Source organism: Podarcis raffonei, chromosome 17 (genome assembly GCF_027172205.1).
Source record: "Podarcis raffonei isolate rPodRaf1 chromosome 17, rPodRaf1.pri, whole genome shotgun sequence".
NCBI classification, from domain to species: Eukaryota; Metazoa; Chordata; class Lepidosauria; order Squamata; family Lacertidae; genus Podarcis; species Podarcis raffonei.
Window position 1 is genome coordinate 402,793 of NC_070618.1, and position 21,151 is coordinate 423,943.

Below are 21,151 nucleotides of genomic sequence, written 5' to 3' on the forward strand. Positions count from 1 at the left end.
AATGCTGCATCTTTCCCTTTGAGTGAATGGGAGCCGGGTGTGTGGGTGTGGGTGTGTGTGTGTGGTGCTAGGTGGCCCCTGTGAAACATCACCACACGCCTTCAAAGAAAGGGAAGCACAATGTGCCTCCCTTAAGGTGGGATTTTAGACTGGATTTACTCCCCTTAGCAGATGCTCCCCATACTGGAAACCCCCTAATTTAATGGCGGTGATGGGAGTGCTGGCAAACTAAGGGAGGATAATGATTTCAAGGCCAGGACTCAAGTGCATGATGCAAAGAAAACTGAAGCACAGGAAGAGCTGCCATGCTCTAATCCACCACAGGGAAACGTGGCGGGTCCAGGATTCCTCTTTGCAGGGATGAGCCCTAGGCCCATGCGCCAGCATGCTCATGGCGTCCCTCCACACAGCCACCAGGCATGCTGCCGGCAGGGGCGGTTGGGCATGCTGGGCATAGACTCATAGAACAGTGGAGCAGGAAGGATCTGTGCCCCTGGCAGCATGGGGGCTTCACTCTTTCTCCAGTTATCGATGCTTCTTGCAACTCCATCCCTCAGCTGGGTTTCCCCACCTCCCCTGCCAGCCTGCTCTGAGACCAGCGCACCCAAAAACTGGAAGGAAGGATGGCATGGAGAGAATGAGAGAGAGCAGAGCAGCACAGGGAGTCAGCAGCTAGCCAAGTTTATTTGTTAGAAACCTTTGGTCATCACAAAAACACTAAAAATGCAAACAGTATAGAAGTGCATCTTGACATAAGGCGGTCCCCAATACAGTGGTACCTCAGATTAAGTACTTAATTCGTTCCGGATGTCCATACTTAACCTGAATCTGTTCTTAACCTGAAGCACCACTTTAGCTAATGGGGCCTCCCACTGCTGCCACGCTGCCGGAGCACAATTTCTGTTCTTATCCTGAAGCAAAGTTCTTAACCCAAGGTACTATTTCTGGATTAGCAGAGTCTAACCTGAAGCATATGTAACCTGAAGCGTATGTAACCCGAGGTACCACTGTACACAGAACCCCTTGTTGTGCAATGAAATTTTGAGCTGCTAACTAAGGCAAACAAAAACATACCTAGCAGGGGTGCCAACTTGAATAAATTATTGTGGGGGTCCCCCACATAACTGATCACATGGCGCAGTACACACACACACACCATTTGAATGGGAATGCACATCATCTTTGTGGGGGCCCGGCCCCCTCAAATATTTCATAGAGGGGGCCAAAGCCCCCACGGCCCCTAGGAGATGGCTCCTATGATGCCTAGTTTTATTTACCCCCACCCACCAATAAATAACACAGGCAGACACGAGGGGACAGACGAGAGAGCTATCCGAGGTTCAAAACATTAATATTTCCTCAGCTGCAGTCCTTCACACATTGCAGGGAATCCTAATTGCCTGACACAATCCTAGAAGGGCAAATTCTGGTGTTGTACCTTCAGGGCAATCAATCCTTTGCCTAAATTGGGCATTTGTTACTTTCAGATGTAAGGCAGAGCAGCAGCTTGAGAAATTAATTCACTGGGTACAAAGTGCCCTTGGAGATAGACTTTGCAGCGTCTTCTGCGCAGCCTCTTGCCATTGATCTGAGGCCGCCAATCAACAGCTTCATTCCATCCCTATCTTTTGAAACAGAGTTAGTAAACAGTGCTTTGACTCTCTGCCAGATGGTTGTGTGGCTTTGATTCACCAGTGTTTGTCCAGCGGTCTGAACAGAGGGGTCATTGAAATGCATAGAAAACAGCACTTGGAACTCCTCCTGCTGAGCTGACGCCTGGATTCAACCGATTGTTGCAAAGGGGAAAGGAGCTGCTAGTGTCCCAAGCCTCAGTGCCTGTTGACCATTAACCAAGACCCCAAACTGATCCACTGGGCTTTAGCTCACACACCCGTTCATCTACTACAACCACGAAGGACCCAACAGGGAAGATGGTTACTGACCCAAGGAGATGTCCTGCCTTAACGATCATGGTACGACTGCTTTTCATCTTTGTTGGTGCAGGTAAGGAAGATACTGGCAGGAGTTTGAATGGCAGAAGTGGAGAGAGCCAGGATGCCTCTGACCATGGTGCATTTTGACAGTGAGCTCAGCAAACAGTAATGCAAACGAAGGCATGCAGAACGTGCAGGTGGGTTGAGATAAAGGTGCACAACTGGTGATCTCTCCAGCTGAGCTCTCAATCATATGCTCAGTACTCCTCTTTTTTTGCAGGCCCAAGTAGCGCAGGTTAAAGGAGACAGGCTGCAGTAAAGCAAAGGGCGGCAACCTGGCCCCCTCAGGATCTGTTCTGCTGCAGGGCCAGAAACATTTTGTGCAGTGGGAAAATATGTGCGCTGGGAACTAAGCTTTGTGCAGTTGGGCAAACAGAGTTTGAAAAGGAGATGGACTATTTACTTGAGAAGAAATGGGTGGGGGAAAGGTAAAAATACAAAGAAAATGAAGATTAATATTATTTCTTTTGTCAGATTCTGTTATCTAATACCAACAGTAGATCATCACCATCATCATCTAAAACCAAACCTGGGTGGCCCTTGCACCTCTCAGTTTGAAAGCAAAAAAATAAGATTGATTAAAAATGAGATTTATTCAAAACACCCCACCAGGGTCTTGCATGCAGTAGCTTTTCTTACCTGTGCAGAGGGAAGCTGAGCCATGGAATGTTGAGGTTGTGATTTTGGGGTGGGGTGGGGTGGCCTGTTTGATCCCCTGACATATTATTGTATCCTTGAGGAGAGAGTAGCATTGGAGGGGCAGTCTGAAGGTTTCACAGCATAAATTTTCTATAGAAGTCCTCCCGCCACCCCAGTGTTGGCCAAATAAGATCAGAATCTAGGCTGAAATCTTCACTTTCCCAGAAGAGTCCAGACAAAAACGATTTCTCCAAAGTTGTCTCTAAGACTTTCAACAACTTTTCTTGTGCATAGTTAAAGAGATGGGATGTGGGAAGCTTCAGAGAAGCTATGCAAACTGTGGAAACGGATCCTTGGTGTTTGAAGCACCATTTAATAATGCCACACAAGTTTTATTTAGTGTTTTTGTTACATAACAGCTGGCTGTGCGTACTTTGCTTACATCTCATTTCAGGGTCTGAAAATATTACAAGAAGCCAAGCATGCACCGATTTCCAGTCTGCAAGCTTATTGCGCGGCAGCAGTCTCAAAGTTCAGTTTCTCCTGTTCTCCTCTTCCAACCCCAGCTGTGGACAGCTGCTCTCCACACGGGAGGACCTGCAGAACTCCAGTTTCAATGCCACCTTGGGAACCAAAGTAATAATCCATGGTTTCAGGTACAAACATTTAAAAAAATGGATGCTCAAGCTAAAGTTAGATTAAGTGGCAGCCATTTTCCTTGTTTACAGCTTTTCCATTTGTGTGGGGACTTTCGATGGCCCAAGGTGAAGCACAAGACCAGCCATCGAAAACCTAGCAGTCGGGGTTTTCATATGAACCCCCTTGCATGTTACAAGCTGGCGCTGCCTTCTCGCCAATGTGCTCACCCATTGTATTCTGCTGGCTGCATGTTCAAGAAGCATGTGCAGCAACTAGGGATGCCGGAAGAGTTTGGTTCGGTTCACATTTTAATAGCTTGTGAAACTCCCTAATTTGTACTTCCACAAACAATATGCAAAACGAAACACAGTTATCTGCTGGAATTCAGGCTTCTCCCACTTTGGGGGGTGCAGTGCTCCAGCCCCCCCAGTGCAAAAGTCAGCATTGCATGAGCTCCTGCCTTCTTCCCTTGCTTCTGTCTTCTCAGGGTCCTGGGGACAAAGCCCTCCTGGATAGACGGGCTGATTAAGGCCTTGCTGCAGGCCACCCAAGCCAACGTGATTGCTGTCGACTGGGTCCACGGCAGCACAGCAGCCTATTATGCCGCAGTGGAAAATGTGATGAAGTTGGCACTAGAAATAGCCAATTTTATTCGCAAGTTGCTGGTAGGTGGAAATGTATTTCTGAGTTTGGGGGGTTTCACTGAAATGGGCCAACCAGCTACAAAATGGGAGTGGAGAGGAGCATAATCAACTGGCAATTACAGACATAATTTTCTCTATATATCTAATCCCTCCCTGAAAGTTGTTAAACTCTTTGCCACCTCAGGGTGTTCCACACTTCAGCATTCCCTAAGCTGGGTAAAGACATTGTCTCAGACTCCCTATTATAGAAGGAATCTGCAGGTCCAGAGGCTCTAAGTTCTGAGAAGATTTTAGTTTATATTTTCCCTCCCCCTCCATGCTTCTCAAAAAAACCCCACAACCTTTTTACTCATCTCCTGTCATTTCTTCTCCTCTAATACTAAGTTTGTGTCCTATTCCCACCTGCAACCTGCCAGTTTCCATCTCTGCTCCACACTCCTTTCATATTCATTTATTCCTCTAACAGCTTCCCCACTCATCCCCTTCCTCTCTGTTCCTGGTTAACTGTTATGACTTTCAAAAATATTGACCCTTTTATTCTCTCTTTCTAACATTCTTTAAAGCCCAAAACTGATCCTTTTCCCACAGAGGAGGGATGAGAGACTTCTGGGTTCAGCTGGAGACTTGATAGGAAGGAAAGGAGTGGACTATTTGTGTGTGTGTCTGTGTGTGTGCATGCATGAGTGTGAAGCAGAGGGGCTAGAAAGCTCAACAGAAGCCCTAGGGGACTTCTCCTTTTCCTCTCTCTCAGTGTGTCCATTTCCTCTCTTCCTTCTCTTCCTTTCTTCCTCTTCAACTTTTCATTCTATAGCCTCCAGTGGCATAGCAGGGTGGGGCAAGGGGGGCCGTGGCCCCGGGGACAAAATTCTGACAGGGCACAACCCAGCGCCCCCACGACAGGCTCCCTCGTGTGGCTGCTGCCTTCCAGAGCCGCTGGGAGGCAAGTCACACGCGGCCTGGATCTTGAGGGCTGCAACGGTGCCTCCTTCTCCTCACGGCCAGTGAAGGGACGCCTGCCACACGCAGAACTGCTGCTGGCCAGAAAAGCATGCACCCCGTGGCGGGAGCACGGAGAGGAGAGCTGCCCACTCAGCTGGGATCGGCTGGCACCTGTCCTTGTGCGGCCGAGGAGAGATGGCCAGGGAGGGCTGTGCTTGGTGCCTTGGCCAGCTCTCCACCACCCTCCTCCTCCTAGGCCTGCTGCAGCTGTGGCTCTGGTGCAGCTGGGACGCCACCAAGCCTGCCCAGGAATACCAGCTGATGCTCCCAGCAGGAGCTCGCTGAGCGGGTGAACGCAGCAACTGGCAAGCGGCCTCCATGAGGAGTGGCCACCGCAGGGGCACAGCGAAGCTCCCTTGTTGCCTCCTGCACAACGCCTGCAAGGAGGTTAGGAGGAGCAATCCTTGCCTTGCCCGGGGTGCTAGCAACACATGCTATGCCACTGATAGATTTGCTTTCTAACCAGCCCCTCTTCTGATGCTTTCCTATGTGCTGTACATGTGGGGAGCTGTTGCGAGTGACCATCCAACCAAAAGGCTTGCAAGACAAAGGGAAGGCAGCAGTGATGAGATCTACCGGAACCTCTGGAGGGCTTTAGGGAAGAAAAATGACGAAATTGCGTCAATTAATCCTCTTCATCCTAACTTTTCAGGACTTGGGAGTGCCTGAGAAATCCATCCACCTTATTGGGGTGAGCCTTGGAGCCCATGCCGGGGGTTTGGTAGGCCATTTCTTTGAAGGCCGACTGGGAAGGATTACTGGTAAGGAGAATAAAAAGCGAAAACGTCTATATTAGCCCATGGGGGGGGAAATCTGAAATGAAGGATTCTTGGCCACTTTGCCATTACATCTATCGAGGTGATTTCTAGCTATCCTACTGGTTTGACTAGTTTGACATATCCACAATCAAAAATCAAGGGCTGGATAACCTCTTAAACCTTTTTTGAGATTATTTATGTATGTTCCCACTGTAGCCCATGTTTGGTTAGCCCAAAAACAGAAAATGAGTGAGGTCCCAAGAAGAAAGACAAGTTGACAGATTATGCACAACTCACAGACTTCACATACAGAATAAGAGAACAAGAAGAACGTGTTGAAAAAAGATTGGAAAACGTTTATTGAATATATGGGAATATATGGGAAATATATTGAATATATGGGAAATAATTGTATACAGCTGAAAACACTGGCAGAATTAATAATAATAATAATAATAAATTTTATTTATATCCCGCCCTCCCCGGCAGAAGCCGGGCTCAGGGCGGCTAACAACAATAAAACAGTACAAAAGTACAGCACAAACAACACTCTAAAATCATTCATTATAAAATTAATTCAAATCAAGCCACTGGCCACCATTGGGCCAGAGCTCCGCGAAGATTGCCGATGGAGGGAGTCAGGCTGCGCCCTGGCCAAAGGCCTGGCGGAACAGCTCTGTCTTGCAGGCCCTGCGGAAAGATGTCAAGTCCCGCAGGGCCCTGGTCTCTTGCGACAGAGCGTTCCACCAGGTCGGAGCCACAGCCGAAAAAGCCCTGGCTCTAGTTGAGGCCAGCCTAACTTCTCTGTGGCCTGGGACCTTCAAGATGTTTTTATTTGAAGACCGTAAATTCCTCTGTGGGACATACCAGGAGAGGCGGTCCCGTAGGTACGAGGGTCCTAGGCCATATAGGGCTTTAAAGGTTAAAACCAGCACCTTAAACCTGATCCTGTACTCCACCGGGAGCCAGTGCAGTTGGTATAGCACCGGATGAATGTGGTCTCGCAGCGAAGACCCCGTAAGGAGTCTCGCCGCGGCATTCTGCACCCGCTGGAGTTTCTGGGTCAGTCTTAAGGGCAGCCCCACGTAGAGCGAGTTACAATAATCCAGTCTGGAGGTGACCGTCGCGTGGATCACAGTGGCTAGGTCAGGGCGAGAGAGGTAAGGATAAATTCAACAATTTTGATGGATGTAATAATGGAATACTGAATGGTATAGTTTTTGTAAAATATGCAGGGACTTATGATATGTAAAATGAACCATGGAAAGAGAAGAAGGAAAGTCATTGATATCTTAAGGATGTAAAACAAGTGTTTTAAATTGTAAAACAGAAAAATTAATAAAAATCACACACACACACAAACACATTCACAAAATCAAGGGCTGGAAGGGATATTGATGCCTCTTTAGTTCAATATTTATAGAATTAATTGGAATAGCTAAAGTATTTGGCACAGTGTATTAAGAAAAAAAGTTGATGTTGAGAAAAATGTAGGATGCACACAGATGTTTAATAGCCACTACAAAATGTTGAGGATTATAGCACAAGCCAAAAAATCCAGGATCCATAAGAGAGTCTGATTCTTGGGCTAAACTGCTGCAAGGGCACTTTGGCTGAGCTAGAGACCTGCTGAGCTGGGGCTCAGTACATAGAACTTAAAGCCGCAATATGTATGCCTGAGGGGCGAGATGAGGCAAAGAGAGATTTACAAACCTTTACATGTTTGGAAGGAGCATCAGTGCACCTCTCCTGAGACATTTTCTGGTCTGCTTTTGTCTTTCTTGCAGTAGATCTTCCTGCAGAGGAAGGAACTGCAATTACACACTTTGCACAACATCAAAACCTTTTCCTCCTTTGAACGCCCAAGTTGCTGAACCCAGGGTGCTAGCGGAAATCTGACTCTGGGCATATTTCACCCAGGGCTCTCTAGTCGCTATATTTATAATTTCTCTCACCAGGGCCACGTCTGGAGGGGGACGTAAAAGGGGGCACACTCCTCAGGGGGCATTTTAGGAGGGCAGCAAAATTATGTGGTGGCCCCTGGAAGGTGGCCCAGCGGGAGGCAAGCAAAATGGAGGCCGGGCTGAGGGGGCGCCATTGCTCCTGTTCCTCTCGAAGCCTATTCAGGTTTGGCCAAGATGGGGGCATCTTTTGGCTCTTCTGGTCCAACCACTGAAACCTCAGAGCTCCGGGGCTGCCCTCTGCTCTCATCTAGTGATCAGCCCTGAGCCTAGAGAGAGGCCTCTTGCATGGGGTGGGAAGCTACTGAGGGCGCCCAGGCTACTCCAGCATCGAGGGGCGGGAGCAAACAGGGCCAGTGTTATGTACTGAGTTGAATAGGATCCAAAATGCAGCAGTCTGATTGGTCCTAGAACAATAGGATTCAGAATACAGCAGCCTGATTGGTCCTAGAACAATAGGATTCAGAATGCAGCAGTCTGATTGGTCCTAGAACAATGCAGCAGTATGATTGGTCTGCAGGGGCCACCCAATCCAGCTCCAAGATGGAAGTGAATCCACAACCTGATTGGCCTACAGGAGAATTCCGGAATTAGTCAATCATGTGCTCCCATTGTGTAAATAATGTATATAAAGCAGATACTCTGAGGGGACTTCCATTCCTCCTCACCACTATGAGCTGAATAAAGAGCATGAAATCCACTCTCGACTCTGAGTATATTTCAGCCAGAAAGTTTCCAAAGGTGGGGGACTTTGTAGCAAAGACCTCTGAGAGTTTGCAGAATCTCTCCGCCCGTCCCTGCATCACGGAGTCATCACAATCTGTACCCCCACCCATATAAGCTGGAGCTAGACATATTGACTTGCTGAAAGCAGGGTAGCGAGTGGGCAAGCATATCTGGAAGGGAGGTCAGGAGGAAGTGAAGAGATCGTGGCGGTCCCATTAGCTAAAGTGGTGCTTCAGGTAAGAACAGTTTCAGGTTCAGAACGGACCTCCGGAACAAATTAAGTACTTAACCCGAGGTACCACTGTAGTTGAGAGATCAAGGACCAGATTGGTAAAGAAAAAGTGTTTTATATGCGTTGTATGTGCAATATAACACTGTGACACTAGATGGCGCTGTGGAGTCCCATCTTTCCCTACCGGATTTCCCTGTATGAGTTTACCACGCGTTGAACTGAATCGCCTCTTTGGTGTGTCTAGAATCCAGCCCTAGCCACAGACTTCCCAGAGCATAGTAGTACTCTGTTTTTCCTCCATATTCCAGGTCTGGATCCTGCAGGGCCCAAGTATACCAAGGCCAGCCGCGAAGAGCGCCTAGATCCGGGAGATGCTGTCTTTGTGGAAGCCATTCACACGGATGCAGACAGTACGTTACTTGCATTGGCCAAGCCCATGAGGCTTCCCAAGCCCTTTGTTGGCCCCTCCTTCTGCAGTGTGGGGAGCTGGAGCCGAGTTTCATGAAGATACCAACCAAAACACCCTGCTTCCTGCAGTGGTGAACGTGCAGGAGGTCCAAGCTCTCTAATCAAGGTGGCCACTTTGTGAATCTTGTCCCTACCACTCTCTATTCCTGGCCAGGAGAAGATAATTTGGCTGCTCACTTTTTGTGACTGCCATCAGTACAGTCGTGTCTCGGATCCTGAATGCATTGCGAGTTTAACGTTTTGGCTCCCAAACGCCACAAACCTGAAGTGAGTGTTCTTTGGAACTTGAACGTCTGATGCGGCTTCCGATTGGCTGCAGGAAGTTCCAATCAGAAGTCGCACCTTGGTTTCCGAACGTTTGAGAAGTCGAAACGACTTCCGGAACAGATTCGATTCGACTTCCAAGGTACGACTGTATATGTTGTGCCTTACAGAGTTCCACAGGCAAATGTAGGCAAACCCCTGTTCTCAAGGAGCTTATAATATAAAATAAGCAAAGGGGAGAGATGGAGATATCTCTAGGTCCCTTCAAAGCCTATTATTTTATATCTGTAAGATGGTAGCCTGTAGTAGAAGGAACTGCTGAAGTGGTTGAACCAGTTAATGCCCCCGGCTAAGTCCTTTTTACATGTCTAAAATGTTGTTCAAGTACAAGTGTCTTGCCATAGAAGCCAGTGATGCTTTGAGAAGGAGAGGGCAGGTCGTTCCTCCACCTGCTTGCCTGACTGGAGAACATGTCCTCTTATAGGTAGGAGAGCAAGGGCTGGCCTTTATCTAGTCTCACCTGGAGCTGGGAAGCCACAGAGAGGCTAGATTTGTTCTCTGCGCTGAGTACAAAGAAAGCTAACTGGGAGATAAGTTTGGCTGGAGTGTTAATGCTGTGAAACCCTCCAGCTTATATGTGTGTGTAATTAAAGCCATATATCATAAAGAAACCAGTGACCTGCATCCCAGTGAAATCAAACCCATGATATGCTCTCACAACCCTGAAATCTCTCACCACTCAGAGATTGGGGTACATATAACAGTGCCTTTTTCCCTATACGAGTAGTCTTTCTCCCATTCTGGCTGGCACACAACAGTGAATTGCACTACTGTATTTAAGCTTTATTATTATTATTATTATTTCACAAGATAAACATACAATGTGGGTGCAATAAAACCTCAGATCACTTTGCAAAATGGTTAAAACAATAAAATGATCAGTTAAGAATAGTTATAAACAACTGCTGGGTGACTGTTAGTGTGTGCTTTGTTAGTGTATGTTATTAATTTCTGGGTGCTAATACTTTCCCTTTGCTATATTTAGCATTTATATTAACATTACTAAAGTCTACAAATTGTAATAAAAAGTCTATTTTATAGATTTGCACCACATTGTTTTGTTGTTGTTTAATCGTTTAGTCGTGTCCGACTCTTCGTGACCCCCTGGACCAGAGCACACCAGGTTTTCTTATGATAAGATCTCTTCCTCTCCCATATGTGTGTGTGTGTGCGTGCGCGCGCGCACATGCGTGTACACACACACAAAGGTTTTGTGAATTAGGTTAATGGATTTTCCATTTGTGGTCAACCCTTCTAACTGGGACTTTGCCCTGAATATCCAGATGGAATATTTTGAATGCAAGATAGAAGTGCAATCCTAACTCAGGTCTTCTTTCAGATTTTGGTATCCGGATACCTGTTGGCCACATTGATTACTATGTCAATGGTGGCAGAGATCAGCCTGGATGTCCCCGTTTTATATCATCTGGTAAGCTTACTAATAGAAGCTGCTTTTCATTGCCATTCATCACTCCTAACCATTTATCATGGCAAGTTTTCAATGAAATGGAGGTAGACTATATCAGGAGGTCCCTCTATTCAAGTCCTGCTTTTGCCCCTCTCTCTCATTCCAGTGAGTGCTGTCAAAGTAGTAGCAGGTTTGCCAGCTGGGCCGGCCCACCCACAAGGCAAGGTGAGGCGGCTGCCTCAGGCAGCAGGATCCACAAAGGCAGAAATCTTTGCACTGATGTCCATATTCACTTAGCCATGAATACAACCCATGGTAGCAAGTTCCTCAATTTATTATTTCGTTTTTATTAAATTTGTTGGTCACTTTATCTTGTTGCCCAGGGCAAACAAATAGATAATAAACCCCACATGGATACATTGAAACTAAGCAGAAAGAGAAATACCCGTACATCTTAAATCTCTAAAAAGCCAAAGGTAGTTAAAGTTAATTGTTGTAGAGACTCTCCACGACACGCGGGATTGAGTTTCATAGCTTAACTGGTGTGTTATATGTGCACTAGTTTTATTGAATTTTCTCTGATACTTATTTAGAGAAACGTAACTAAGTGGTAAAATAATATGGGCTGATATAGCCTTAAATTATATTTCACCCCATATGGTGCTCCATGTATTTATGCTGATGTTTACATTGAGATCAGATTCCTATAAATATTTTTGACACTTTCTGTTGTAACAACAACAACAATTCTACTCTGGGTGGATTCCAAGCCCCCCAAAATCTGAAAACACCCCAGACATTTCCTTTAAAATGTAAAAATCCGCCCTGATGGGCGTGTTGGCCCCCGAAAAGAGGACATGTCTGGGTTTTCCCAGACGTATGGCAACCCAGTGCTTCTGGGTGCACAGTCTTTGCCAAAGGTGAGAAATGCTATTCCACCCGCTGAGTTGATAATCAGGAGTGCTTGCCTCATTTCATATGCTGTTTTTCTCTTCTTCAGGCTATAACTACCTGATCTGCGACCATATGAGATCGGTGCATTTCTACATCAGCGCCTTGACTGACCCCTGCCCCATGATGGCTTTCCCTTGCACGAGTTACAAGGATTTCTTAACTGGCCACTGCTTGGACTGTTTTAACCCTTTCCCCCTCTCCTGCCCAACAATAGGTATGTTCCCCAGCTTGACTCTTGGATGAATTAGAAGCGGCATCAGGCATGCAGGGGGATCCAGAAATCCGGAATTTGGCTGGAAATTTTGAGTGTAGGAGAGGTGCCAGGGATCCAGTCTTGACTGTCAGGAGTGGAGCTGAAGTCTTACTATCCTTAACAATCATGTTGTAATTTCTACACAGGTAGGAAATAGACGGAATTGCAGGCATAAACTCTGAATGGCAGGATGCAAGATTAAATAGCCCGAATCGATGGTTTCGTAAGTTGCTTTGCTTGACACTATGAATCAGCCTCAGCAAAGCAGCACCAGGCTCACACCCTCCTGCATCCTGTGTGGCCAGGAGAAAGAGGTCTGCGGGGAATCCTTTCAGAGTTAAATATTCTCCGCAATGCCTGCAAATCAGAAATTCTGGTTTAAATGGTTAGTTGCTAAACAAGTCTCAAAGCATGGGTTATGAAGCGGGCTTCTTTGACGCCATGCAGAGTGAGAAAAGTCAGCCCTTGCCCCCCCCCCCTTGGTGGCCATCCTCTCAAGCGGCAGAGGAGGGGAAACATGAGACAGGTAACCCAGCCAGGTGATCTCCCCCTCCTGAGCTGCGACACAGGTGAGCCAAAGTGAGTGTGTTTGGTACCCATGAACTGCCTGCCTGCGCACATGGCAGAATTTGAGGTGACCGATAATCAGATCTAGAACTGCAGTCCAGTTTGGGATCCACATTTAGTGGTCTGGAGATCCAATTTGTGTGCCTTTATCTGTACCGTAGGCATTCATGTATAAAAGAGACCCAAAATGAAGTACAGTCGTACCTCGGCTCCCAAACGCCTTGGGAGTTCCTGCTCTCAAATGATCGGAAACCGGAAGTGAGTGTTCCAGTTTTCGAATGTTCTTTTGGAAGCCAAACGTCTGACGGGGCTTCTGTGGCTTCCAATTGGCTGCAGGAGCTTCCTGAAGCCAATCAGAAGTCGCACTTTGGGTTCTGAATGTTTTGGAAGTCGAATGGACTTCCAGAACGGATTCCGTTTGACTTCCGAGCTACAACTGTCCTTGTCTTCCTGATATCCCCTCAAGTAAAAAGCCACTTGTCTTGCCTTGTACTCTATACTGAGCTCAAGCCAGAGTTTCTCTGGTTTTTACTACCACTTGGCTTTCCCACACTCTGGTCGCCACAGAGATATCACAGGGATGAGTTATTTCCTACCATTTCCTACTACATCCCTTCCGACTAAGGCTGGGCAGGTGTTGGAATGGGAAATACCTGATCCCTTCTCTGGTTAAAGGCTTGGAGAGAACCAGACCTCCCACCCCCCACCCCAGCTGCTCTTAGGTCTGTAAGGAGAGGGGGAAACGCAGGTACAGGTGCTGTAATAATAATAATAATAATAATAATAATAATAATAATAATTTATTATTTATACCTCGCCCATCTGGCTGGGCTTCCCCAGCCACTCTGGGCAGCTTCCAAAAAAATTAAAATACTGTAATACATCAAACATTAAAAGCTTCCCTAAACAGGGCTGCCTTCAGCAGTGGCGTAGCGTGGGTTGTCAGCACCCGGGGCAAGGCAAGTAATTTGCGCCCCCTAACCCGTGGATTTGCGCCCCCTAACTCGTGGATTTGTGCCCCCTAACCCTAACCCCCAGATGTTGCGCCCGGTGCGGCCGGCCCCCCCTGCACCCCCCACGCTACGCCACTGGCCTTCAGATGTCTTCTAAAAGTCAGATAGTTGTTTATTTCCTCGACATCTGATGGGAGGGCGTTCCACAGGGCGGGTGTCACTACAGAGAAGGCCTTGTCTGATTCCCTGCAACCTCACTTCTCGCAACGAGGGAACCGCCAGAAGGCCCTCGGCACTGGACCTCAGTGTCCAGGCTGAATGATGGGGGTGGAGACGCTCTTTCAGGTATACTGGAAGCCATTGGCCATTTAGGACATTAGTTGTTTATGTCCTTGACATCTGTTGGGAGGGCATTCCACAGGGTGGGCGCCACCACCGAGAAGGCCCTCTGCCTGGTTCCCTGTAACTTGGCTTCTCGCAGGGAAGGAACTGCCAGAAGGCCCTCGGTGCTAGACCTCAGTGTCTGGGCTGAACGATGGGGGTGGAGACGCTCCTTCAGATATACTGTTCTTGGGGTGTTTTTGTTTTTCTTCGCAGAGCTACCAGCAGGTCTCTCTGTGTGAGAGAGATTGGTTGCTTCACATTGCGGAAAAGTTGTTCAGAGGAAAGAGTTCACCACTTCCTCATCTCCAAAGAAGCAGCCAGGCCTTAGGCTCTGTGCTGGTTTTTGCTTTACTAATCACAGACCTTTCTGGTTTGGACCAGGAGGCAACCCTTGGCAAGGTGCCGGGTGTCAACTCAAGCAAACAGTCTCTTACTTGTGGTGACAGCTAACACCAGAGGAGTAGCAAAACACCTCCCCTGCTCCCAATTGGTATTTTTGAAGCTTTTACTTATACTTCCTCCGTGAGCCAGTCTTGTGCTATGCTGAGGAGACCTGGCCACAATTCCCAGCGGATCCACGAAGCTCAGTGGTCCCCGTTTGGTCCATCTCCTTACTTCAGAGGGTTGTTTTGAGGATAAAATGAGAGGAAATTCATGTGTGCTGCCCTGAGCTGCAAATGTGGCCATAACAGTCTCTTAGTAACAAAACTGCTTTGTTCTCATTCCTTCTCTTTGCTCAGACAATGGAAAATAAAATCACCAAAGACGGGATGTCTGAGAAACGAGGCTAGAGAGGTCTTGTTTTGTGATCTAGATTCTGATCTTGCTTATGCTTAACACAAAGTTACAGAAATATCTTCAGTGGTGATGGTGATGATTTATTTATTTGTTTGTTTATACCCCACCCATCGTGACGCATACAGAGATACAGCGCACATGTCTGCAAAGACTCTGTTTCTTTCTCTCAAACCAAATACCCTAAACCCAAGTTCTTCTAAGAGATGCGTTTGACAGTTTGTATACCCATGCACAATAAGCAAAACAAGAGAGATGTATTTTCTCATTTCACATATATTCTACATCTGCTAGCTATGCTATGCTGAGGAATGAAAATTTCCCCCTTGACTGCTGGGTATCTTATTCAGCCTTCCTCTCACATACTTCACTGACATAAGGACTAGAAACTTCATTTATTCTTGTTTTAGGACTGCTAGACAATGGAGGAGTCCATGTGGGGAAACTATCGACAGAGGTAAAGGTTTACCTGACCACAGCTGCATCAGCACCATACTGTGGTGAGTGCATCCCGAGGGCTGAGATTTTCTTGATATTTCAAGGCAACAGCAGAGAATATCAAAATCCCACAGGGAGCCCCTTACAGATGTAGTGTAGGGAATGGGCTCTCACGCACTGTTCTCACACATCTGACTTGTGCACATTTGTTTGAAGGCCTGCATGGAACTTGCACATGCGCATCTCTCTCCATATGATTGGGAGCTGTGTTTTTTCAGTCACATGGGAGACCTCTAGACACCCAGAGCACATATCTAGGCTTTGTGCAGACTATCCAATAAACTTGTAGGGCATGGGTGGAGCACAATGCCATGATCTATTACCAATCTTTGGGGGGCCAGAGCGAGCACATCTGGAATTTTGAGGAAAGCGCATTGGGTGTTAGTCGTACAAAATGGCTGCCACAGTGCCATGGCCTAACACAAAATGGCAGGCGAGAGGGTGTAGCATAAAAGAAAATGGCTTCCACATCTTAAAAGAAAAGAAAAATAGATGGGGCCACAAAACGTGGGGGCATCCCCTTCCCATTGGTCCCCCAAAGGGAAAAAACCTATGCCAGCCATTGCCATACTTACAGATAGATGCTATTTGCACCTCTTTTCTGTTCAGAATGGAAATTAAAACAGGTGTCCTGTCCTAGAATCCAATGAAGTGTGGGTAGGTTGAAGGGGGCATGTTCACCATAGGAGAGGCTGAGCCAATAAAAACAGGAATTAAGCAGGAGGAGCAAACAGTCTAATGCATTATGGATTTGGAGGGTATATTTACTGAGACCATAAGAGGTACACTCAGTCATGCTGATTCCATGCTGGCAACCCCTGATCTGTGCACATCTTCAGATAAATGTGTAGGTCAGGAGTGGGAACAGCTGCTATGATCCTGCTCCCCCCGGCACATGTAGCATGTACGATTGAAAGATCTGAAAGGGGCTCGTGGGGGCGACTGCTTCACTAATGCTGGCTGCGGGAATTGATTTCTCTACACTTGATGGCTGGAATTGAATGTGTGAATTGGCTCCAGTAAAAACTGTTCATGGTCAGAGATAGAAAAGTTCAGTCTGTAGTGTTAAGGTCTCTGATGCTGAGGAACCAGCTCTGAAAAATCTGTAAAATGCATCCAGAGCCGTGGATTATGTCAGTTCCTAACCCTAACTCTAACCTTTAACAAAGGAGCAGTTAAATGGTTTGAAGAGGGGTAAATTATGGATGGCTTTGCAAAAGATATAGCAGCCATCTTCTGTTAAAGCCGGAGTCTAAAGATATTCAGTGCTTTTTGCCCCAAACGTGATCTCTGTTGCCTAGTGTATCATAGCCTGGTAGAATTTCGCCTGCAGACGAGGAGGACTTCGGACACCAACATTGAGATCGCCTTTCTCAGCAGCAACTCCTCATTCAGCACCAGCATCACCATGTAAGTAACAACGGACAATTATGATGTGCTTCTCACGATTCTCTCTGTCCCCTTTTTCTTTCAAGATTTGCTTAGCTGACCGTGCAATCCTATGCATGGTTGTTCAAAAGTAAAGCCCATTAAGTCCAATGTGACTTACTCCAAGGTGAGTGTGTACAGGATTGCAGCCTAAGAATCTTCACAAGACTCTCTTGTTGTCGTTCTTGATTATTGGGGCCACCATTCTTTCATTCCACCCCTTGGATAATTGGCCTCTCTTGCTTAGAGCTGTAAACATGGGACTGTAAATTGTTGTTGTTGTTAATGTGTGTAATATATATATATATAAAGATTGTTGAGGGAAGGCAAGCAACACCCCTCTTTCCTGCAGGAGGCTTGTCATCTGACTCCTTTGTTCTTTCTGCCACAAGAGAGAAGAGCTCTTCAGCTGCCAGCCTTGCAGGCTTGTTTACTATGCTAAACCTGACAGAGCAAAAAGATTGTGGAGCAACTTCTCTTATTTTACCGAAAGGGAAGGTGATGGGACTTCCCAAACATGCTAGGAAATAATCTTGGGCAATTTGACCCTCTTTTTGCACCCGGGAGGAAACCTTGCTACTCCCCCACCTCCCTTTTTTTTTTTTTACTCTTCCCTTTTGTAAAGCTTAGGAAACTCTAAACAGTCAAAGAAAGAGGAAGGGACACGCAAATACATACAAAGAAATAAACCAACAAATGGGTTCTGAGGGAAATGTAATGGTGAAGGTGCACCCAGGAAGGACGTGAAGAGGTGCAGGGATTAACCTCCCAGAATCTCATTGCATGTGCAAAAGACTACACACCCATCAAAGGACTGGGAAGTAGAAATCTAGGGCATACACACTGGTAGAGTTTATGCTACTATTTCCTAGTGGGCTCGGGGGGGGGCGTAAATCAGGCATGTCCACAGCCCTTTTTGGGGGCCTAATCCAGCCCACCAGCGGGTTCAGTCCGGCCCCTGTGGTCGGCCCTCACACATGTTCACTTCATCAAATCTGGCCCTCTTTGAAAAAAGTTTGGGCACCCCTGGGGCAAATGGAATGGGGGGGAAACATGGAACAACAGCTGGGCAAACATGAGCTGTTTACAGAAGGCTGGTAATATTGTGTGGACACTGAGGTCCAGCTCCGAGGGCCTTCTGGCGGTTCCTTCAATCGGTGCAAGAAGTGAAGCTACAGGGAACTAGGCAGAGGGCCTTCTCGGTGGTGGCACCCGCCCTGTAGAATGCCCTCCCATCAGATGTTAAAGAAATAAACAACCATCTGATGTTTAGAAGACATCTGAAGGCAACCCTGTTTAGGGAAGTTTTTAAAGTTTGATCTTGTCATGTTTTTAATATTCTGTTGGGAGCAGCCCAGAGTGGCTGGGAAAACCCAGCCAGATGGGCGGGGTATAAATAAAAAATTATTATTATTCCCAAAATATGTGAATGGGGCATGTGAAGGATTGTCTGTGAACACCTTAAAGTTTGGGTGAGCAAAGAAAACCCACACATTTATCCTGCATGCACAAAAATTCCCTGTTGCTCCCTCGCATCCCCTTGCTGTGTTTCGCAGACCCAAGCAGCAGACCTTAGGCAGAGGCCTCTTGACCCACTCTGCCCCGCTGTGCCAGATGAAGAGCGTGATGCTGCAGTACCGTCACAAGACCTGGAGGAGGAATAAAGAGGAGGCTCCTGTTTGGGGCCAGTTCTGTACTGCTCCCCTGCCTGTCGACACCAGGTAACCAAGATGCATGATTGCTAAGGCCTCAACCGGCAAGGGAATTTTACCGAGTGAGGAATGGAAAGCCTTTTTGTCTTTATTTTGTGGTGTTTGGGGTCCACGCAGACAATCAAGAGGTTAACGTGAGGGATTTCTTCCCTTTTCATTAGGGGTTGCTCTCAAAGGCCAAACAATGCCCACTTGTGTGGAAGAAACTGGTAATATAAAACCGAGACCTGTCACTACAGCTGCCTTGCATGTCCCACCCTTTTACATGGTTTTGGATGTTTTGCGGTATTTTATGCATTGTGACCTTCCATTATTTTTATTGATTATAGTCTAGTAATTCTTTATTGTAATCGTTAAGTGTAAACTGTTCCTTATTGGCTGACGTATAATTCTACTGTTTACTATTATATTCCAATTGAATATTGCTTTATTTGATACAAGTTGTATATTTTAAAGTTATGTTTGTATTATGACTTTTGGGCATTGGATCAGATTATCATAAGGTGCGTGATCTTTGCTGCCTGTTTTGTTGTTTCTTCAGCTTGTAAATCACCTTTTCTAGACTAATATAGAAAAGAGGTATGCAAATTAAAAGTGAAATGAAATGAAAATGAAGGCTGACAAAACAGCCTGGACAATCCTGAGGTGGCCGCTTCCCCTTGCCTCATGGGTGGGCCGGTCCGAGGCCCGAGGCCCTGTGGCTCTGGACTTGCGCAGGACAGATGTGCAGTGGGTAACCAGCTGGATGTGCTGCAGATGTTGGACTGCAATTCTCAAAAGGGCCAATGAAAGTTGTACGATGAGAGCTGTTGTCTAATCTTCTAGTCACCATGCTGGCTGATTTAATATACCTTTACCAAAAAGCCTCCCAACCCTATCACTGGATTTGTTAGCATCCTTTAACTTCAGTCTTTTTCTTTTACAGCAAGGAGATATTCTGTCTCCCTCAGCTGCTGACTCTGACACGAAACAACCCACTTCTACGTGGCCTCACCGTTGCCTGTGACGAGCACAACTGAGCTAAGAGATAACAAGAAGAGTCCTAAGGGGGGAGGCACATATTCTAAAATAAGAAATGTGATAGAAGCCCAGTTGTTGGGGAACTAAGTGGATGCAGATACAGAAATTCTCTCAGTTCCCGTGTTCCCTCAGTGTTTAGGAATGGAATTCTTTGAAGCAAATGTGAGGTGCATTTGTTCACAGCACATTCTTGTCCGTAGATTAGACATAATTAATGTTGTGTTCTTTACATGTTGCTTTGCTTGATGTTTCGTAGTGCTGTTATCCTGAAGCTCCCTGCGAGAGGAAGATTTTATTCTTCCCTCAGGTATTCACTGATGCTAATAGTCTCCTTTGATATTCTGTTTGTAGCTTCTGCTGCAGCTGTTATGCTTTCCTAACATGTCAAAGCAAGCAGCACGTAAATTATGTATTATGACATCAGATTATTCAAAGTGGTAAGAAGGAAAAAGGATTGCATGCTTTAAAATTTAAAAAAAAAAATCGTCATAACTCCCAATAAAGAAATATAGGATACAGCCAGTGCTTTTCTTCTAGAAAAAATATGCCAGTACTGCGTACCCTTGAGTACCCCCAGAAAAAAAAGCACTGGATACAACTATGTGATTTACTGAGTCAATAATAAAACATAACAAAAGGAAGAGGATTGTGTGGTTTATATAGTATAGGTTCTATACTGTGGCATACCATCGGGGAGAAGCACTGCATTTAGGGTGCCTGAATTGGCAAGGAAAGAAAGTTGTGATAGTCAACAAAAATGTTGTGTCACTGAGTGGTAGCTGTGAAACAAGGTGAATTCTGTGACGCAGTCATTGAAATAAAACTGCCAGTATCATAATGCCATTATAAAAATCTATGATGCAGTCGCACCTGGAATACTGTGTCTAGTTCTGGTTGTCTTGCCTCAAAAAGGATATGGAGCTGGAAAAGGTTCAAACAAGGACAACCAAAATGACTGAGGGGCTGGAGCAACTCCCCTACGAGGAAAGATTGCAATTTGGGGGCCTTTTTAATTTAGAGAAAATGTAAAGCGGGACATGATGCAAGGTAAGGTAAAAGGTAAAGGACCCCTGGAAAGTTAAGTCCAGTCAAAGGTGACTATGAGGTTGCAGTGCTCATTTCGCTTTCAGGCCGAGGGAGCCGGCGTTTGTCCACAGACAGCTTTCCGGGTCATGTAGCCAGCATGACTAAACCACTTTTTGGCGCAATGGGACACTGTGACAGAAGCCAGAGTGCACAGAAATGCCATTTACCTTCCCACCGCAGTGGTACCTATTTATCTACTTGCACTGGGCTGCTTTCAAACTGCTAGGTTGGCAGGAGCTAGGACAGAGCAACGGGAGCTCACCCTATCGCAGGGATTTGAACCGCCGACCTTCTGATCGGCAAGCCCAAGATGCTCGGTGGTTTAGACCACAGCGCCACCTGTGCATGGTTTGGGGAAAGTGGATAGAGAGAGGTTCTCTCTTTCTCATAACATTAGGACTTGGCCCCGTCCAATGAAGCTGGATGTTGGACAAAAGAAAATCCTTATTTACGCAGTGCATAGTCAATTTGCTCCCACAAGATGCAATAATGGTTTCCACAGTGGATGGCTTTAAAAGTTGTTGTTGTTGTTTAGTTGTTTAGTCGTGTCCGCCTCTTCGTGACCCCCTGGACTAGAGCACGCCAGGCACTCCTGTCTTCCACTGCCTCCTGCAATTTGGTCAAACTCATGCTGGTAGCTTCAAGAACACTGTCCCACCATCTTGTCCTCTGTCGTCCCCTTCTCCTTGTGCCCTCCATCTTTCCCAAC

General features: G+C 46.5%; 2 protein-coding genes across 4 annotated transcripts in view; one reads left to right on the top strand and one right to left on the bottom strand.

The window, feature by feature from the left end:
* LOC128404693 (NADH dehydrogenase [ubiquinone] 1 alpha subcomplex subunit 1-like) overlaps positions 1 to 21,151 on the bottom strand; it is a 118,227-nt gene that overhangs the window by 72,642 nt on the left and 24,434 nt on the right. The window lies entirely within an intron of this gene.
* PLA1A (phospholipase A1 member A) lies at positions 1,548 to 19,655 on the top strand. Of its 3 annotated transcripts, none has more exons than XM_053370491.1 (11): positions 1,550 to 1,973; positions 3,088 to 3,289; positions 3,760 to 3,937; positions 5,568 to 5,676; positions 8,901 to 9,002; positions 10,724 to 10,813; positions 11,793 to 11,960; positions 15,109 to 15,198; positions 16,498 to 16,606; positions 18,181 to 18,345; positions 19,262 to 19,655. In XM_053370491.1, exons 1-11 carry the CDS (start codon positions 1,952 to 1,954, stop codon positions 19,353 to 19,355), a joined length of 1,329 nt encoding a protein of 442 aa, XP_053226466.1. In that variant the 5' UTR covers positions 1,550 to 1,951; the 3' UTR covers positions 19,356 to 19,655. The 3 variants fall into 3 exon arrangements, with proteins under 3 accessions (XP_053226467.1, XP_053226466.1, XP_053226465.1); XM_053370490.1 differs by having other exon boundaries at positions 1,551 to 2,004; XM_053370492.1 differs by lacking the exons at positions 18,181 to 18,345; positions 19,262 to 19,655 and adding an exon at positions 16,977 to 17,967 and having other exon boundaries at positions 1,548 to 2,004.

What these genes read in the sequence shown, in the direction of transcription:
- PLA1A (XM_053370490.1), top strand. Translation starts at nt 1,932, where the DNA reads ATGGTTACTGACCCAAGGAGATGTCCTGCCTTAACGATCATGGTACGA. An exon ending in GTAATAATCCATGGTTTCAG is followed by an intron (nt 3,290 to 3,759) that starts GTACAAACATTT and finishes CTGTCTTCTCAG; the next exon opens with GGTCCTGGGGACAAAGCCCT. An exon ending in CCCCTGCCTGTCGACACCAG is followed by an intron (nt 18,346 to 19,261) that starts GTAACCAAGATG and finishes TTTCTTTTACAG; the next exon opens with CAAGGAGATATTCTGTCTCC.